This window comes from Rhinolophus sinicus, linkage group LG04 (assembly GCF_036562045.2).
Source record: "Rhinolophus sinicus isolate RSC01 linkage group LG04, ASM3656204v1, whole genome shotgun sequence".
NCBI classification, from domain to species: Eukaryota; Metazoa; Chordata; class Mammalia; order Chiroptera; family Rhinolophidae; genus Rhinolophus; species Rhinolophus sinicus.
In genome coordinates this window covers 55,911,755-55,931,927 of record NC_133754.1, presented here as the reverse complement: position 1 = coordinate 55,931,927, position 20,173 = coordinate 55,911,755, and the positions used below count along the sequence as shown (strand labels likewise).

The 20,173-nt window shown below is 42.8% G+C and overlaps 1 protein-coding gene across 3 annotated transcripts; it reads right to left on the bottom strand.

The window, feature by feature from the left end:
- Positions 1 to 1,407: 1,407 nt before the first annotated feature.
- Positions 1,408 to 18,724, bottom strand: UPF3A (UPF3A regulator of nonsense mediated mRNA decay). 3 transcript variants are annotated; one of them, XM_074329573.1, is made up of 10 exons: positions 18,457 to 18,724; positions 17,089 to 17,195; positions 15,105 to 15,211; positions 12,940 to 13,038; positions 12,705 to 12,815; positions 8,832 to 8,887; positions 8,595 to 8,741; positions 7,288 to 7,448; positions 4,985 to 5,279; positions 1,408 to 2,631 (listed from the first exon to the last, which is right to left on the bottom strand). In XM_074329573.1, exons 1-10 carry the CDS (start codon positions 18,658 to 18,660, stop codon positions 2,479 to 2,481), a joined length of 1,440 nt encoding a protein of 479 aa, XP_074185674.1. In that variant the 5' UTR covers positions 18,661 to 18,724; the 3' UTR covers positions 1,408 to 2,478. The 3 variants fall into 3 exon arrangements, with proteins under 3 accessions (XP_074185674.1, XP_074185673.1, XP_074185675.1); XM_074329572.1 differs by having other exon boundaries at positions 8,583 to 8,741; positions 18,457 to 18,723; XM_074329574.1 differs by lacking the exon at positions 18,457 to 18,724 and adding an exon at positions 17,473 to 17,535 and having other exon boundaries at positions 8,583 to 8,741.
- Positions 18,725 to 20,173: the final 1,449 nt, after the last annotated feature.

The window sequence follows — 20,173 nt, the reverse complement described above, 5'->3', positions numbered from 1 at the left end:
GCAGCAGCTACAAAAGCTGATGCACCAGAAAAATGTACAAGCTTCATCCAGAGAGATGCTGGAGACTTGGTTTTATCATTGGAGCAAGCTGGAGGGAGGAGGGAGGGAGAGTGCCCACCAGCTGCGTCAGGCTCCAGGGAGGATTGCAGTTGGTACCTAGATGTGTGCCAATTAGAAGTGGCCCCCCTCTGGCAGCAGCTTGTATTGAGTCAAAGTTCTTCCAGGGAAATACTAGGAGATGGACATGTTTTTCTGCTCCCTCTGCACGGAGCCCTGGGGTGATAACAGCAGCAAGTACTCACAGCACCCATTACTGCTTCTGTGTTTGCAATAGCTCTGTGGGTCTCAATGATGCAAGCCCCACTGGCTTACACAGCTAGGTGTTTTGGGGGCTCATCCCTCAGGTGGGAGCCTTAACCGTTGGATGATAGGTGTGAGGATTCTAGGTTTCTCCTGAAGGACACCTGAGAACTGGGGTTCCCTTCTGATTGCACAGTGTGTTACCAGGATTGGGGTTTATGGCAAGAGTGTGTTAACCTACCTGTCACCCTCTTGGTCCCTCCCATGGCAAAACTACTTTTACAGTAAGACTAAGACATTATTCACCTTTCGCTCTGGTCCTCTCGTGGGTGTATAGTTGAGTTTTCCAGAGGTTACCTGATGTTCAGTGATGTTATTACTCTGCCAGTAAATGGAACATGTGTTTATGTATTCTTGTGCTTTAAACATTTCTGAATACCATAATATCAATAGATATAAGCTAGTTGATAAAAAGTTCCTTGGGGTTGCCAAAAATTTTTAAGATTGTAAAGAGTTCCTAAGACCAAAATGTATAAGTATCATTGTTTTACACCACAAATTTTGAAAATGAGAACTAAGACCTGCAGGTCTTTGATCACCACCCCCCACCACCCAAAAAAAGTAAGCCGACAAACCAACAGAACAAAAATGGGGGCCTTAGAAATGAGATTTACTACTTCCCAGACTTTCAGGTCTGGAAATCTCAAGGCCAAAGCCAAAATAAGCAGCGAGGACCACAGCAGTTCACTATTCATGAGATCCAGTCTGATTCATACTCTAAGCAGGGGTCAGCAAATATGATCTACAGGTCAAATATGGCCTGCTCCTTGTTTTTATAAATAAAGTTTTATTGGAACCAGCCCTGCCCATTCATTTATATATTGTCTAAGGCTGCTTTCTCATAACAACAGCAATTTAGTGTAAATTGTGTAACAGAGACCACATGGCCTGCAAAGTGTAAAATACACACTATCCAGCCCTTTTCAGGCAGGGTTGGCGCCACTGGATCACAGGACCTTGCTGAGTCCACAGCAAGTCCTTCTCTCCCTTCCCCCGCCAAATTCTTGGAGCTCAGGAGTCAAGAGCAAGAACACAACAATGCCATAAAACTGTCCAACAATCACAGATGTTTTTAATGACAAGTGAGTAATTCTTAGTTTTTTTACAATCATTTCATATTTAATAAGGAACAGATGTAATCAACAAAATATTCAGATAATTAAAGCTATGTTTTAAAAAGCAAAATTTCATTGTGTAAAATTCTATGTAGGAAAAGTACCATAACTGGACTTCAAATCCACAACTACTAAAATTTTTATTTACTAAATGGTTCAAAGCATGGTGCCAAGAATAACATTTAAAAATTTGACTAAAAGGAAACAATACTGTAGAATGCAGTTGCAGAAAGCTCCATGTCACTTGAAAACTACCTCAGACTACAAAAAGGAAAACCCTAGATGCTGCACCTAAGTGATCCATGTCCCAAAGTCATGCTATTTATGTTTTCTCAGTAATCCTTAAGCCATCATCGAGCACACACATCAAAAGACTGTGAAACTATTTTCACCAAATCAGTAGCCAAGTTGTTAAAAGAGCAACAATTAAAGCTGTTGGGCTTTACATAGTGTTAAGTCTCCTATCAGAGGGAATACAACACAATAGACTTCCTGGAATCTTATGACAGAAGGCGCATAAGTGGCTGAATTACAAAGGTTATAATGGAATGAGAGCTGCTCACTTCCCAGAAACGATGGCTCACATAAAACCAACAAGAAGCACAATGATACAGATTCCCATAGAATGTGTAAAATGTAAAATGCAAGTTATTCCTACAACACGTTTAAAGTGCTTCAGAATTCATACTGACACAATACTCAAGTTCTTCCCTGGTTTGGTCACACTTTTCTACTTTCTGAAGGAGATCATTTTCTGTTTTGGCTAAATGATATACACTGGTTACACCACAAATGGTAAAATCTAAGAAAACTCTGCTCAAATTTTTAAAAGACTGTTTCTATGCCACCGTTGTATTTCTAGTTTCTAATGTCTTTGTAGGGAGTAAATTCACCTTGCCGGTTGTATTCCAAGCTAATTTATGTATTTCTGGAATGCTCTTTCTAATCCATGGAGTCTGGAATGGGAGCTCACCCCTGTCACAAGCACAGCATGCAAGCTGACTCACTCGGCCTCTTCATTCTTCTTGGCACCAGCCCCTGTTGCATCTTCTGCGGCAGCCCTCCTCCCATCATGGCCCTCCTCGGACGATCTTCCAGCACGTTCACGTGTTCTCATGCAAGCCCCTGGCTGGTACAGCTGCAAGGCCGGCCGGTCCTGCCATAACAGAAGGGTGGGTTACTCTTCCAACGCTGGCAATGAAGGAGCAACACTTCTATTTCTAGGGCCTGAGGATCCCAATTATCTAAAGACTATCAGTCTTGCAGCTAAAAATCAGCCTTTTTTTCACAGCACTATCTCAAAAACCAATCATTTTGAGGCCAAAAAAAAAAAAATCCATGAAAATAAAGACAGTTAATACGTTAATTGCTCAAACTTAGAACACTCTCTGGAAATAGTACAGTCATGGCACTCTCCTCCCAGTTTGAGAGACGACAAGTCAAACACATATCTCAATCCCTCAAACTTGCCAAGCAGCGAACCTGAGGTCTGAAACAAAATGAGGCATGGCGCCTGAGAGAGAGCTAGCTTTTAGAGTGCTAAACTAAACAGTTATTAACATTCACAAGAAGCAATTTCTGTGTGGATTATTTCTGAACTGTCTCCTGTATAGAAAATACTAACCCATCAACAAATAAACTCTTAGAGGTGGTGGGATTAAAAAAAAAAAGACTAAAGTATATGAAATGCAATTAAATAGCTTCCGGGCATGAAGCCAGTGAAGCCAGGGAAGGCCAGAATGATTCTGAAGGCTGAGACCTGTCGTCCCAATGGGAACCACTCCTCCTCTCAGGGAAACCAGTGCTCAAGGAGAGTGGGGGAGCAACGCCTCCCACCAGCTCAGTGGAGAGCAGTGTGCAGCTCAGGCAGGAAGCCCCGCCTCAGCCCCAGCACTCCTTCCTCCTGTGAGTGTGACAGCCGTGCAGCCTTAGCCTTTCCACACCACCTAGAGTGCAAGGACAGTGATGTTTCACCTTTACCCACTCCTGGGATGTGTGTGGAGGCCCCACCGTAACCACCTGTGCTTATCAGAATGTTCTTTTCCTTAATACAAGCCCAGTCAATGACAGGAGTGGGAAAGGGCTCAGCAGGCCCCATGGATCTGAACCCGTGTAGGCAGAGACGCAGGCTCCACAGGCCACCTTCTCCCAGCCAACAAGCGCGGCTCTGCTTCTCACCAGGGTAATTGTGTGTACAGACAGTGCTTGAAACTGACCCTAGAGCCAGGCCTGGTAAGAAAGGCGTTATCACTCACAAAGCCCATTATCATCTTTATAGCACTGCAGATTTAATTGACAGGAGTCACCATGAGCGCCCACATCTAAAGCCGTGCAAATACCCAAATTACTCACTCCTGCTAAATAAAAAGGCAGTTGAAAAACACGGATTCATGGGAACAACCGCCACCAATGAGACCCATGGTTGTCCTTGATGTACCTGAGGTTAAGGCAACTACAGAAACCGTTTGTGATACAGACATGACTAGTCAAGGGTGAAGTTAGAAGGTTCTGGCTTTTCTGGAGCTCCCCCTCGCCTTTACTGAAAACATTTAGAAAATCTACATCACTGATACCGTAAGAAAGTGGATGGATCTGAAGGGAATCACGCTGAGTGAAAAAGCCAACCTCAAAAGGTTACCTACTCTTATTTCCACTTGTACAACATTCCTGAAATGACAAAGTCATTGTGACAGAGAACAGAGAGTGGTGGTCAGGGCCAGGGTGGGAGGTGGGCGTGACCTGCAACCCAGGCAGCTTCGGTCCCCTGGGCTCCCCTGGAGGTGAGGCTGTGGGGGTGGCACCACCATGGGGCCTGGCCCAGGAAGGGAGATGATCCCACTGATAGTGATTCTCTGTGACAAAGTGACCTGAATACAAATTAACCTCCAACTTAGGAAAGAAAAGCTGTTTTGTTGGGCTAAGTGCACAAGCTCAGCCCTGTGTCGATTGTGCTGATCTAACTTATGGGTGTTTGTGAGCCATTTGACAGTCCATTAATAATCAGATGTTGTTCATAATGGAAAAGAAAGATCCATGAAATGTCATTAATATTTTTCTTACTGTCTTAGGGGTAAATCTGATAATATACCATTATGTATTCTCAAGCAAATGATATGAATGTGCTAGTTTTATACTAAGTTAAAGCTTTTTTTTTTTTTTTGCCTGGTGAAAACTATTTGATTCTCTGAGAAAAGATGATGGCTGGTTCTATCTTTGGATTTGACATTCAGCACTTGGTGCCCACTGAGTAGACAAGAATAACCGCTTTAGCAAACGCAGACTCTTAGGGCAGCCGACTTCCTTAAGCCAAGGCAGGATCCAGTGAGGAGGGCAGGCTTCTCACTGTCAGAGTGTGAGATCCTGGACCTCAGACACGGGTGTAGATTTTCCTTTTTTGGTTAAATAAAAGAATTTCTGTTTGGAAAAGCAGTCATAAGCCTACAGAAGTACAGTTTTTACTTTTAGTACAGACGGATAAATGAGGGATTATCCTAAATGAATAAAAGAACCTTGTTTCCCACGCGCTCCTTTTTGGGTGCCAGGCCATCTTCACTCTTCTGCTCTCTCCCTGGTCTCTCTGCCGCTTCCACAGGGGTGCCACTGTCCTGGTTCCCGGTCTTCCCTCTGTCGGGGGTGAATCCTTTCCCCCATTTCGGCTCTTCGTTTCTTCTTGAAAGCTTGTCAGACTCATAGTGAGCTCTAAGCTTTCTGCTGTCATCCACGTGATATCTTTGTGTTTCAAGTTCTTTTTCTCGCAATTTTCTCTCCATATCCTTTTGCTCTTTATCACTGTCATTTTGTGACCTGTGATTTAATACAAATTATCAGTAACTTTATGTAAACCGCTTGTCAATTACCTGTCTTCCACTCCAGATTGTAAACTCCAGAAAAGGCAGAGAATATGTAAATCCACACCCATCACTTTATGCCAAGTTTGCACATGATGGGCACACCACAGGCATTCAATAAAAAAAGTTGAAAAGATGAATAAATAGTACTAACAATATGTATCATTATACTTGAATAACACATATGTATTCGGTGCTATGCTAAGGTACCACATATACATATTTTTCTAATCCTCAGTAACCCTCCAAAGTAAATATAATCACCCCTTTTGACAGATAAAGTAGATCAGATGACAAGGGGACGACTGACTATCCCAGTTGCCCATATGCACATCCATCATGACACAGAGCTGATACTGACAGCTTAGTTTCTGCTCCAAACATAGCTAAAATTAACTGAAATTTAATAATATTTACGCATATGTCAAACTATTAAGTGCATAGTAAATAAATAAGTGAGAGGTAAGCTCATTTAGTTCTTAAAGTCTTTCCTTCCCCAAACCACAGGCAAAAGTCCTCACACACCATCTGTAGCTCCCCATACACAGAAGCAGCAGGACCGGTAGGGATAAAACATCTGTAAGCAAAGCATGAATTGGTGCCAGAAACATGATAAAGGCACTGCTGTATCGGCAGCAATAAAAATAATACCTGTAACATAAACCACAGTGCTAACAGATCACCGACTTGATAATCATGCATAATATTATAAACAAACCAATAAACCAGAACTGCCAAAAAGAGAAAAACAAAAAAATTTTAACATAACCATGTGTGCAAGAAATGCAGTAAGAAGTCATTCAGATTCACGTGATCCTGGGCAAGCAGCAGCCTAATCCCATGAGCTTGCCATCTCCCCTTGAGTCGAATCTTCCAAGCCATCCCTGTGAGCAGAGCAGCCTGGGCTCCAGGAAGCTCTGAGGGTGTCCAGATGCAGTGCATGGGCCCTGGGTCAGGGGGACAAGAAGCCTATCTGCATGTGGCCCCACTGACTATGGGAAGGTGACCAAACCCTGTGGACATGGGCAGGGGCAGGAGGGGAGGTTGGGCCCCCTCCTGACAAGCATCTGGCTAGTCTCTCTCAGGACCCTGCTGTTTCCGTCCCATTCCCAGAGAAGCCCTGCCTAAGCTCCTTCCATGAGCTCATGTCACGAACAGGCAAAGACCTGTGTGTCTAAGGACCCCCCAAAGAAAGAGAGGCAAGGCTAGTGAAACACCGGGATCCATAGCTGTGGGTCAAATTCCACAGTGGGGGGTGGCCAGTTAGCTCAGTTGGTTAGAGCGCTGTGCTCTTAACAAGGTTGCCTGTTCGATCCCCCCATGGGCCACTGTGAGCTGCACCTTCCACAACTAGATTGAAACAACTACTTGACTTGGAGTTGATGGGTCCTGGAGAAACACACTTAAATAAACAAAAAAGTTTTAAAGACTCCACGGTGGGACTACAGGGGTGACAACTCCAACAAAGGAATGACAGCACTTAGAATTCTGTACCTGTAGCATAAAAAACTTTCAGCATCTAAAAGACTGGGTTCTCAAATTGACAATTCTATAGACAAATTGAAGGAGGTCTGCAAGATCAAATGGGCAAGGTATCTCAAAACACAGAGCAAAATTATAAACCAATAAAAATCATGAAGGAAAAGAGACTGGGAAGAAGATCCTGAAAACCTCAAGTGTAATAACAGGAATCCAAAGGAAGAGGCAAGGAGAAGCCATAGTTAGAGAAATAAAAGAAGGATATATTTCCCCCTGGTTCGAACACAGACTTGAGGCTGCAGACTACATGGGTTTAACAAGTTCCCAGCATGACCACAGAGAGACAAAAGCAAGGACAAGCATTCAAGAATTCCAAGACTATTATGAAATACAAGCACTCGTGCTGACAAAGGACAGATGAGTATGACTTGATGACAATCCAGCAACACTTAATGTGGTCAAAGGAACAAAAGCGTGGGGCTCACTTTTCCCTGCGCTCCTCCAACCTGCTCTCCCAGGGCCTGGCCTTCACGACGGCACAGCCAGCACAGGCTTCCCGTTGCCCAGCTCCAGTGTCAATTTCCTCTCCTCGTTCTTTTGGCTTCTCAGTGGCTGCTTCCTCTCCTTTTTCTGGTTTCTTAAGAAGCTGAGAAATTACAATGTTAATAAAATATCACTTCAAGAGAATATCATAAAAGAGGGTGTTTAATAAATAATTAAAAATATATAACAATATTGAGCCCAAATGTTTGAACAGCAAAAAAATGTAAGATAAAGGTCCAATGAACAGGTTTTTGGTTAAATACCTAGGGCAACATTCAGTCAATTAAAGACTTTGTACTTAAGAAAAATGATTTAGAATAGTTAATGTGATGAATCGACGCTCGTATTAACGAATAAAGGAGTGTTACAAAAAGAATGCTCTGATTTCTATTTCTACGTTGATACACACACAGAGAAAAATGTCTGGAATGTTTGCAACACTATGGTAATGATTATTTTTAGGTGGCAAAATTGAAATGATTTTCTTTCATATATAGGTTCTAGTGGTTTTTTTAGTGAACACATATTACTTTTGTAATAAGGGAAAAAGCCAATTTTTAAAAGGCTGCTTTATATTGATGAATTTTGGAACAGTTTTAGAGTTTTAAAAAGTCTTGTTATTCTCTTTCTTGAAACAGACTTATCAGGTTGCTATGCCTTTTATTTGGCCCTTCCTCCCAGTTCCCTATATCGCTTACTCTTTGAAATTTAAGTACCACAGGTAGACTCAGTTTGTAGAACATAAACGAAGCTCTACTTCTGAGAACTTTGTTCTCACAAAAGTAAACACATTTTAAATTGCAGTACAGCAAAATTATAAACAGACATATTTGGACTAAATGAGTTCATTTAAGAAACACATATAATGTAAGGCAAAAGACTAAAAGCTTCTTCTCATCAAAAGTATGTATTATATTACCAGTGTATATGTTCTTATTCTGTCTATGTGGGATCTGTGAATTTAAACATTTCATTTCAGATAACTATCGATCTTTTTTACAAAATTATAGAAGTAACATACGCTTATAATAAATGCAAACCATAGGGAAGTGCAATAGTACGTGTCTCCATCCATCCATCCAATAGATAATTCGTGCAACTATGAACTGTTCTTACTCATAACACTTCTGAAACCACGTGTGTGGTGTCTCTTCCAACACTACTCCCCCAGCTCAATACAGGCTGGTGTCCTACAATTCAATTCAGTCCTGACACTGAAAGGTCTCCTATAAATTACCTTAATCCTTACTTCTTTCTCAGCAGTTTTCTTTTGTTTGTCTGCTTCTTTTCTCTTACATTTTTCTTCTTCTCTTCTCTTTCTTTTTTCTTCTTCCCGTAAACGTTTCTTTTCCAACTCCCTCCTCCTTCGCTCTTCTCGCTTCTCTTCTCGAATTCTCTAAATAGGTAGAAAAGTATGTGTATAAATTGTCTGCATGGATGTGGTGGAAACAGGAAGGATATTCATCAGGAAAAAGGCCAGACCTACCTGCTTTTCTAATTTTCTATTTTTAATGTATTCCAAAAGAGGTGTGGTTCTTCTAGCTAAAACACAAAAATTGTAAGGCAGTATTTAACTTGAAAATAAGATTTTTCCTTTATTTTAAATACTTGTTTTCAATGTAACCTTTAAAATAATTAGGGGAAGAATATTATCATTTTCACCTTTACATGAGCATACATTTTAGGTGTGTGGGTCTTCTTCTCACGACAAAGTCAAGTAATTTAGAGGTACTAACAGTTTTCCACACTGTAGGCATTTAATTTTTGCTTCTTAATGGAGTCTTACACATTACTCACAAAGATGGTATAAAAGTAAAAATGAGTACATTAAACTTCCCAAATGTTATGGATATTTTCATATTTTTGTAGATATTTTAAATCATTACATATTTTATATATTCACATTGATTCAACACATATTCTGTAATTTTTTCCTTTTCTGCTCTCCAGACAATGGCTTTAAGCAATGCAGATTCCAGTAATTTCTTACAATATATACTCTATAAATCAGAATAACCAGGCAAAAAAGTTTAAAAAATGACTCCATGTGGCATTGCTGATCTAAAAAGCACCAACTACCCAGGAATGAAGGTCCCCACAAGCTCTAACTGGATCCTCAATTTCATGCCCCTGACCTGTCTGACCGGACCTGGATGTGCGGTGCCAAAAGGTAAGGCAGGCCTCTAGGTGCTCCTGCCCGAGGGACACGCGCCGAGAGGCATGTGTTGCCCATAGCGCTGGTTGAGGACCTAGGTGGGAAGGTGAAATGTGGTTTGGGTCTATTCCACAGGTCAACGAGACCTCAGATTAAATGGAGGAAGGAAGAATCCCTGGGTGCACATGTGAAGACCCACATGTCACTTCCGGAATTCTGAGGATAAGGAATGAATCAGAAATTATAAGAGAGCCCCTGGCTCTCAAATTAGGGGTTTCTAACTTGGAACTGAGGACCCCTGAACACCCCAACATCATGTATCAAATGACATCCAGCAGGGGAGCTTTGCCCAAGGTTCCCGGCCACAGTGAAGAGCTGACACGGTGCAGATGCCCAGGTTTCGTCACAGGTACGGTGGCCAAGAAGGGCCCACTCCCTTCCTGGATACTCGTTAACCACCAACTCTGGCTTAGGATTAGCACAGATAATTCCCTTTGTAACAGGCAAGTCACAATTAGTGAGAAGTCTGCTTTGCACTGTGGAAGTTCTGCAAAGGAAAGGGCGAGACCTACCTTGGTGGGTGAAGCAGTTGACACCGAACCCCCAGCTGCCTTCCCTCCTCTCCCAAAAAACACCTGCCTTGTTACCCTCAAAATATCGATGTGAAGGAAAAATGAGACCCTGTATAAGAAAGAGCTTTACAAACCAGAAAAAGTGTATATTTACTATATAGAGGATCCATGACCATATGATGTAATACTAATTTAAGCAACAGTGCAACTGTTACCATGAGCAGAGAGCCGTTGCTCACTAAGCACTGTCAAAACAATGCATGAGGACACAGGGAAACTGAGGCTCGGGATGAGGCCACATAGTTGGCAGGATTCAGAGCTGGGAGGTCTGTCTGCTCTAAATATCCTGATATGCCACTGCACTAACCCGTAACTTCAGAGTGAATATTTCCATTTAACCCTGCTTGATTACCCTTAATCATAAGAATCCATTGAAAGCCAAAATCTAAGAAAAGAAAGAAGCAATTCACCATGAGTTGCCTGATTAAGCAAATCTAAATGAGCAGAAACAGGAATCACAGAAACAAGGCTCTGTAGCCTCGTCCTGGGCTAGTGGATAATAAGTCACATTTATTTCATTCAGTAAATAATTAAGATACATCTACTGTGCATCAGGAAGTGGGCCAGACTTGTCCCTCCTCTGCAGGAGGACAGCTGGAATCTGCTGGAAGGTGTGTGTCTGACCACTACGAGGATGTCTCAAAACTGCCCAAAGTGAAAGATCCTGCCACTCTCCTGCGCTATCGTCTATGAGGGCATTTAAAACAAAGTGGGAACCAAATGGGACCGGGGAGGAAGGCAAGTTCTGTATATAATTTGTAACTTGCTGCTTCTTTTACCTCTTCTTAAATTTAACATGTTTGACAGTGAAAACTCCATTTGCCTACAATACTATTTCTCCCCATGTCAGTAACGATGCCATAACCCACCAATCTCAAGTCAAACTCCTGGAGGCCTTGATTCTTTCTGTGTCCTTACCTCCCACATCCAATCCATCACTCAGTCCTGTCAGTTCTCCCTCCAAAATATATGCTGATTCTGCGGCCTCATTCAAGCAGCTTCCCTGGACTATAGCCAGAGCCTCCTAACCTGAGTCCCAGGTTTTCCTCTCAGTATCCACAATCCATCATATATGGAGCAATCAGAGTGATGGGCAAAATAAATCAGGCCATGTCACTCCCTCAGTGGTTTCTTGGTGTCACACAAATAAAATCCAAACCTCTTATCCTCCAGCCCAACGTGATGTGCCCACCTGCCTGCATATTGTCCACCATGTATTAACCATACAGGGGTGCATCCTGCTCCTACAGGCCCAAAGCGCCAGCTTCTAGCCCCTGCCTTTGGAAGTTCCCTCTACTTCCAACCTTAGCACAGCTGGTCTCAGCTCAAATACGGGCCTTACTCGCTATCCCATCATCCATTTCATGACCTTTGTGGCACTTACCACGTATGGAAATGTTCTGGCTTGAAGCTCGATGATTTCTGCATGTGTTTACCATAGGCAGCCCCACTAGAAAGGCAGGTACCTGAGGGCAGAGGCCTCGTGCATCCTATTTATGTTCTGTCCCCAGGCCCAGGATCAGAGTCGGTACCCAGTCAACATACGATAAATAAAAATGAGCAAATGCGTCCTAAGCGCATCTTAATAAGTATTTACTTTAGTGATTAAAAGTCCTTTGGACCAACATGTTAAATCCACTATTATAAAAGAAAAACTTCATTATTAGACAAATAAAGAATATTTCAATAATGTTGACCTTTCTTACTAATTTACTCAACAAACATTTACTACATACCTAAACTTGTCCAAGCAATGTACTGGGACTACAAAGACAAAAATACAGTTCTGATGGGGAGCGGGGAGACAAAATGAGAAGAGAGTTTATGTAGAGGGAGATGGACAAATAAGAAGATAAATTATGAACAGTGTAATGTCTATTCTACAATTCTTCACGGGTGAGCACAGACGGGGCCTTGTGGGGAGGCCTGGCACTCAGTGGAGTCAGACAGGACAGGAGACACTACAGGTATGTTTGGGAGCTACAATCAAAGTGTCTGATGACAGAAAAAGGTGTCTCATGTCTACTCTTGACTTTTGGGGGACTGCTCCTAGGAGATAACCATTTCTAAAATACACCACTTGCAGGTAAAGGCCTGTTTCAAACCGGGTTCTATGATCTGGTTGCGTTTATCTTGTTTGCTTGGCTTGCTTGGGAGGCTTATTTTTTTTTTTTTGAATAGCAGCAGCAAGATAACCTTCTACTTAATCAAGCATCTGATTTCTGTGACTGCTCTTTGCAAAGATGACGGACTTCAACTTTGAGACATAATGTTCCTTCCCGATGCAGCCAGGCACAGAGCACTCAAATATCTTCTCTACTGTTCATTCGCCATAGCTTTGAAACAAACGAATTCACTGATAACTCAGGTGCGCTCCATCAACAGACGCTCAGAATGTTTTCCCAAGCCTCCATCTTGCCATCCTTTTCTCAAAACTAAGAAATAGTCTACATTTCTACCAAGCCTGTCACAAGTGTCAATTTTTTATGATAATCGTGAAAAGAGGAAATAAATGCATACTCTATAAATCCATGCCTTAATAAAGTAAAGAAAAGAAATGAGGAAAACACACCAATAAGTTCTCTTGTCTTTGCCTCTATGTCTCCCAGAAGAGTTTCGGGATTGGTACTAGTTTTCTCTTCCTCCACACAGTAAGTTTCTAAAAACTTCTTATATTCTAGATCTGTAAATATAAAAAGAAAAAAAGAAAAAACATACATTCTTCCGCATATATAGGCGAGAACTCACAATTGATCAGTATATTTAACTCAGTAGCTCCATAATCCAGCCTTTGAGAAAGGACTCACCATCTTCAATGCTTCCTGTTTTGGCATCTTTTTTCTTTAGCTTCCTTTTGGCTATCTTCTGGAACGGAGCCAACTCTACCACTGCAGGGTATTCTAGGCCTATCACAGGGAACAATTCCAAAAACCATTTTGAAATTCTACTATATTCATTTTGGAAAACAAAATATGATCTAGCATAATGAAGGAGTGAGCATAACAATGATAATGTTACTGTTTAAACTATAATTTAATTATACTTTCAAGTTACTGCAACCTTAGCATGTCAAAATCATGATTTGAACAGAGGAGGAGCAATTATTTATTAAATAAAACAATTCCTTCTGTTGTAGTGGTAACTATATGACAGACTATGTTCAAAATTCATGAAATTATATACCTTAGAATGGTAAGTTTTACCATATGTAACCTATACCTCAATAAACCTGATCTCCCCTCCAAAAAGTTTATCATAGAATACCTACAAATAGGTTTCTTAGTCCCACAGAAAATGTTTAATTTTTAAAAGATTAATTCAATTATCGATCTGTTATATGAGTGCAAAGAAATTACTTTGCTTAGAAGAGACACTTGGCTAAAAGAGGGGGCTTCAAAGGGTATACATAATATTCAGGTAAGATTTGCTTCAAATAAGAAAGTTTAGAATAAAAGTCACTAGAAATTCATTTTGTAGTCATGTGGGGGGAATATACACACAGTAATAGCCACCAAGACAGCTGCTATATGCTTACCAACAAATGAAACACTCTACCTCCGTACCAAACCCACTGAATAATCACTTTTAGTCTTATCAGGAATAACCAGGTGACTATGATATTGTAACTCTCATTTATCTGGAAAACACATGCTAGAATAATAATGATACACCTTGAGGACTTTATGCTAAATCAAATAAGCCAGTCACAAAAAGACACATATTGTATGATTACACTTTTATGAGGTCTACCTAGAGTAGTCAAATTCATAGAAACAGAAAGTAGAAAGATGGTTGCCAGGGGCTGGGGAGCCGGTGAAATGGGGAGTTGTTGTGTAATGAGTACAGAGTTTCAGTTTTACAAGAAGAAAAGAGTTCTGGAGATTGGTTGTATAACATGAATATACTTAAAAAAATTGAGTTGTACACTTAAAAATATAGATGGTGAATTTCTGTTACATGTATTATAACAATTTTTAAAAAGAAAGAAAAAAGGCACTTTAATGAATTACTGAAAGAGTATTCAACACAAATGTCTTATAGTTCAAGCATTAAACTTGTTTTGACTCACAGGAAAAATCTCTTGGCCTCAGCCGAGTCACTCTTTTAACCACTTTTTTTAGTTTGTGACCCCTCAGTGGAGGGAAAGGAAACACATCAGTAGTGGGTGTGGGATAGAGTAGGACGAGTTTGGTTGGAGAGGGGTGTACAGAAAATAATGTGCTATTACAAGTGTACAGATTTTATAGCAGAGAACACAACAGTTGACAGCCTGACAAAAAAGGAGGAAAAAGAGGGCCGGCCTGGTGGCTCAGGTGGTTGGAGCGCCGTGCTCCTAACGCCAAGGTCGCCGATTCGCAGGGAGCTGTGTCCTACACAACTAAACTGAGAAACAAGAGCTTGAACCGGAGTGGTGGGGGGACGCAGAAGGAAGGAGGGGAAGGAGGAAAAAGAAAAAATACGTATCAAAAGCAGAACCCAAAAATAAGAGAATTTGAAATATTTAGTGTAGAGGTAAATATCACTGTCTCAGCAGGAAATGCTGTTCAACAGGATCAAAAGCTGATGTTCTTTATTACAATCCCCTCCCCCATGAAACCAGACAGACATGGTACAATTATGAAGCTAACTCTGTTTAATATAAGTAAATAACACATTTTAGAAAATTTTTATCAAACATGGGTAAAATAATTTAGTGTGGGGTCATCAAAAAGTAAAGGTCACTTATCCAGAAAGCTCATTTATATGAAAAACTTGTGACAATAATACATAAATAGGCTGTCACTATTACACAATTGCTGAACTCTTTGGCTTATAGAATTTTAATTTTTAACATAAGCACACCATCACAATAACAATCTAAATTTACGCAATTATTTTAGATTGAGAACTTCATAATTAAAACTCACAAACATTCCAGCAAAACTTAATGTACTTAGAGATTACAACAGAGTTTTAAAAAAGCTGACCCAACCTTTATTGTCAATGAAGATATATCCATCAAAACGATCTCTAAAAAGGAGGATGTCATCAGGATTTCTAAAATTAATGTATGCTCTTGAGTAGAGATGAGGATAAAGACTGAAATAAGAAATAACAGTGAAAATGGTTAGTAAAAAATATGGCTTCTTTAATTTTGCCATGTTTTTCCTTGTCTAAATATAACAAAGTACTTCAGATAAAACCTTTATGCCAAAGAATCATCTCACCACAAATCACAACAATCTGGATATTCTTGAGCAAAAGCAAACAAAACATTAACTGAGATCTCTTTAATGATTTAGGAGAGACACTTTAGGTCACTTTCTCTACTGCACAGAGCCAGAGCTAAAATACTAGTTAGTCCTCAGGGGTTGAAAACCAAAAGCAAGGTTCTTCAACGGTCATGCCTAATCATTCATCATGGCTGCAAAACAACCTACTTATGATTCAAGCATAGAAGAAAATGTTATATTGTAAAATAGTCTTTACTGATTTAGCGAACAGTTTTAGTTTTATAGGATGATTTACTGTAGCACATATTACAGGGTTTACAGAAGAACTAAACTTTTCTCTGGTATCTCTGACCTACCAATTTCCTTCACTGGCAAAACTTTCAAACCCATTTCACAGATGAGAACACTGAGGTTCAGAGAAACTAGGTACTTGCAGGGAGTGCAGTTAGTTAAAAGGTGGGACTAGGATTCCAATCTGAGTCACTCTGTTAGTCCAGCATCTGTTCTCCTTTAATTGTACCAGTTTTCCTAAACTTTAGTCATTTGAAAATCATCTTTATGTTTTTTTTAACCATATCTATATTTACCTATTAGTGGTATTTTTTGTTGAATGGACTGACATTTTTTACTTAAATGTATTCAAAAGGAAAGTTTATTTGGCTACCATAAATGGGAACTCATGATATTGAAAATAAAAATAATAATGATAATAAAGAATGATACAAACATAGTGAAAAATCACTAAATCACTGATGAACTGTCACCTGTTGAAGGTCTAACCTGAGGTTGGTGCTCCCTGTTAATGAAGAGAGATTTGGAAGTAAGAAGTTTTGTCAGAGTCATCTAACTACAAAGCTGTAAAAGGGAATTAAAAAAGATACAACTTGAGAGGGGCGGAGTGGGGTCTGGGTGTTAGTGATGGAAGGGAGTACAAGGGGCTTCTAGGGTCTGGAATATTCTGTTTCTTTATCTGGTGTTAAGTTACATGGGCATGCTCATTTGTGAAAATTCATGAGTTATATATCCATTATATTCACTTTTTTATACCTCAATACAATTTACTTTAAAAAGCTTTATGAAATAAGGTTTATTGATGTGCAAAATACAATAAGGAAATAGTATGTTGTTAATGGTATGTGTTTCTTTTTAGACTATGGTGGTGCTAGTGGAGGCATATTTTAAATCTATTTTACAGGAATTTAATGATCTGCCTACTTAGAAATAACTTGCAGAAATAAAGGTCTGCACTAATTTCTGGGTACCTGTGGGGAAAAAAATGGAAGTGGAGATGGCTTCTATTATCTATAGTAATTTGCCAGCAAGTGACAATGTCTCTCAGCTTTATTACTGGGGAAGGGAAACAGGAGTTTATTGGGGAACAGTGTGTATCTCCAGGACTTTTCCAAGTCAAGTTGTTGTCCTTTCAATCTTAGTTGTGGAGGGCACAGCTCAGCTCCAGATCCAGTTGCCACTGTTAGTTGCAGGGGGCACAACCCACCATCCCTTGAGGTAGTCAAACCAGCAAGCTTGTGGTTTAGAGCCGGGGCTCCAACCAACTGAGCCATCTGGCCACCCAGGAGCTGACTGGCAGCTCATTGACTTCATTCTAGTTGAGGAGGGCACAGCTCGCTGGCTCATGTGGCAATTGAACCGGCAGCCCCATTTCCTGGAGCTCGCACTCTAACCAACTGAGCCACCCGTCCGACCCTGTCAGATTCTTAATGTTGGTAAACAGCTGCTCACCTGAGATCTGCAGTAAAGAACTCAAAGTAATCGTGTGCAGGCAGCGGGTGTAGCTGCTCTTCCAGCTGCTCTTTGGTGAGGCTGGGAGGAAGGCGCCGGATCACCACCTGGGGAAAGGAGGCTGGCTGGGTTTTGTTTCACTCTTACTGTACTAACCTTCAATTATTTCAATGCTTGGTGACCTATGTGTATGCTCAGAGGAAAATATAAACCTTCAAAAGCACACATTTTAGGAACACATATATGGACAACATGGCTGTCAAAAGGTTAATGGGAGTTGAATAATTGAAAAGGGATCAGTGAGGTCAGAAAAGGCTGAGCATAACAGTTCTTTTTCATGCAATCATGTCATTACTACAAGACAACTCTTCACATGACAGGTACTGTCTGTGCCCCCAGTGAAACATAACAGCTCCTGCATTCTCTCTGCATGATAACCCACAGTAGAAGATAAGATCCACGCAGGGAATGTATGTATGTTGGAATTTTTTGTTACCAACAGTAGCAAACCAACGGTGTATTTGCTGGTTCTGCCAAGAGGAACTCCGCCTGCACTGGACACCTTTCGCCTCCGGTCCACAGTGTCCACATCGCGGGTCCTCTCCCACCGCGCCACCTAGCTTTCCAGGCTCTCTTGGCTTCACTATACTGGAAAGGACCTTTGGCGAGCCGCCGCTCCCCTTTCGTGCCCCCTCAGGCCGCGGTCCAAAGCTCTGTGGACAGTACTGCCCCTCGCTGGTGAACCCAGTGTCTCAGCTCCACATGCGGAAAAGACTTTTCTTCCTTCCCAATCCATAAAGAACTAACGTTTCAGAGGGTGCTGAAAACTCTTGTCTCCGGCGGTAAGAGTTGCTCGCGGCAGCGCTGCCCGGCCGCTGTCCGCGGTGCTGATTCCCCCGCCAGCGGCCCCGCCCCGGCTCCGCCCACCTGCCCAGCTCTGGACACCACCCACCCACCCACGGAACGCACCACCCTGGGTCTCCCCCCCTCCACTGTAACTCCACCCCTTGGCCTCGCCCACTCTCTCTCTCTCCCGATCACCACCCCGCACTTCCACTCGCCCCGCCTCCACCTCTTGGTCTGGACCAATCTCTTCTCCAGACGTTTGCTCGTACCACCCCGTCCTCGTCCCGCCTCAGCTCGCGGAAATCCCTCCTTCTCTGGCGGGGTTTGCCTGCACCTCTCAGCCCACCCCGCTCCTGTCCTCGCACACCCCGGTCCTGCGTAGGAGTCAACTCCTCTCCTCCGGGGTTTCACGCACAACCTGTTCTCGCTCCGCTCTATCCTGCGAAGCACGTTCCTCCTTTCGCGAAGTTTGCTTGCATCGCCCCGTCCTCACCCCGCCCCCGCTCCTTGTCGCACACCTACCTTGCTCAGGACTGTCCTCTTCTCGCGAGGTTTGCCTGTGCTGCTCCCACAGCTGGAGGACAAAGCCAGCGGCGATGCTGGCTCTCGCCGCGGCGACTCTCGGCGGAACTGAACCTCCGCAGCCGACGGCTTCTCCCTCCAGCCCTGGCCCCGCGCAGCAACGGCCGCCCCGGGGCCGCCGGCACACTCCCTTTCCGAGCGCATTCCGCACCCGCCGCAGAGTCGCCGCCGCCTCCCGCCCAGGCCTAAACTTCGCGAGAACTGGAATGCCGCCGCCCCCACTGCCACCCCCACCCCCTGGTTCAGATGCCGCCCGCCCCTCTCTCTCCGCTACGGTCCCTGTTACCCACGTCCGGTTCTGGCCCACGACCTCCGAGCCCGCCCCTCTCACGGGGTTGGAGACTCCCAGGAAGAAGGGGCTGTCCGACTGGGCCCGGGTCCCAAGCCTGGAGCCTGGTGTCCCGGTACACGGGGTGCCCCTGGACCCGCACCTCCGACCAGCGCTCTATTGTGTGTCGAGACTGCCCGCACTCTCCTGCAGCCCGGACTTAGTAGGGTCTTGGGTCGGACGAGGGTTCCAAGGCCTTGGAGGTCAGCGGGAAATTCAGCGCCAGAGGACGTTTGGCTCCAGCAGGAGCCTTTGATAAAACTCTGAAGGGCTGATCTGTTTCCCACGGAGGAGAGCTGGTCCTTTAGCTAAACATTCCTGAGAACTAATTACATTCACGGGCTTCATAAACTATTTACAGCTATTCTTTTCCAAAGAAATCTGAAAGTTTTAACATAGAATAGCAATTGTACTCAAGAAAAATTAACCGATTGACAAACAAATGGGTACATGGCTTTGCTATTCGGAATAGAATAAATGTACCAGAATAGAGAGCAGAAATTGGCCAGCATGGTAGGTTCACTTCAGCTGTCTTTAGGCGCTCAGGTGTCAAGGCTGACTATCTTCTGGATGGCGTTACAGGCTGGGTTAGAGTAACTAATAGACCCACAGCACCCACAAAACAGGGCCTTCAGAAGGTTTTCCAATACGACTTTTACTCAGCTTTTTGGGGCTCTCAATTAATGGGACAGCAACCAAGCCAGATTCACGTTTGTATACTTTTCTTTTACAAACATGCAGGCAGTGACACTTTTGGTTAGAATAACATATATGGAAGTTTTTCATTTTTAAATGCTATATTTCATACTTTCTCACTTTTCTTTATGCATGTTGGCCATATTTTATTCACAGCACTTTTATCCCAAGAATTTCAAGTAGAAATCAAAAAAGAAACCAGAAAATGGAGTAAGTGGGGCATTAAGAGATGAAGGGAGGGGCTGGCTGGTGGCTCAGGCGGTTAGGGCTCCATGCTCCTAACTCCGAAGGCTGCCGGTTCGATTCCCACATGGGCCAGTGGGCTCTCAACCACAAGGTTGCCAGTTCGATTCCTGGAGTCCCGCAAAGGATGGTGGGCTCCACACCCTGCAACTAAGATTGAACACGGCACCTTGACCTGAGCTGCTGCTGAGCTCCCTGATGGCTCAGTTGGTTGGAGTGCATCCTCTCAACCACAAGGTTGCCGGTTCGACTCCCTGGTGGGCTGTGCCCCCTGCAACTAGAAACAGCAACTGGATCTGGAGCTGAGCTGCGCCCTCCACAACTAAGACTGAAAGGACAACAACTTGAAGCTGAACCGCACCCTCCACAACTAAGATTGATAGGAGAACA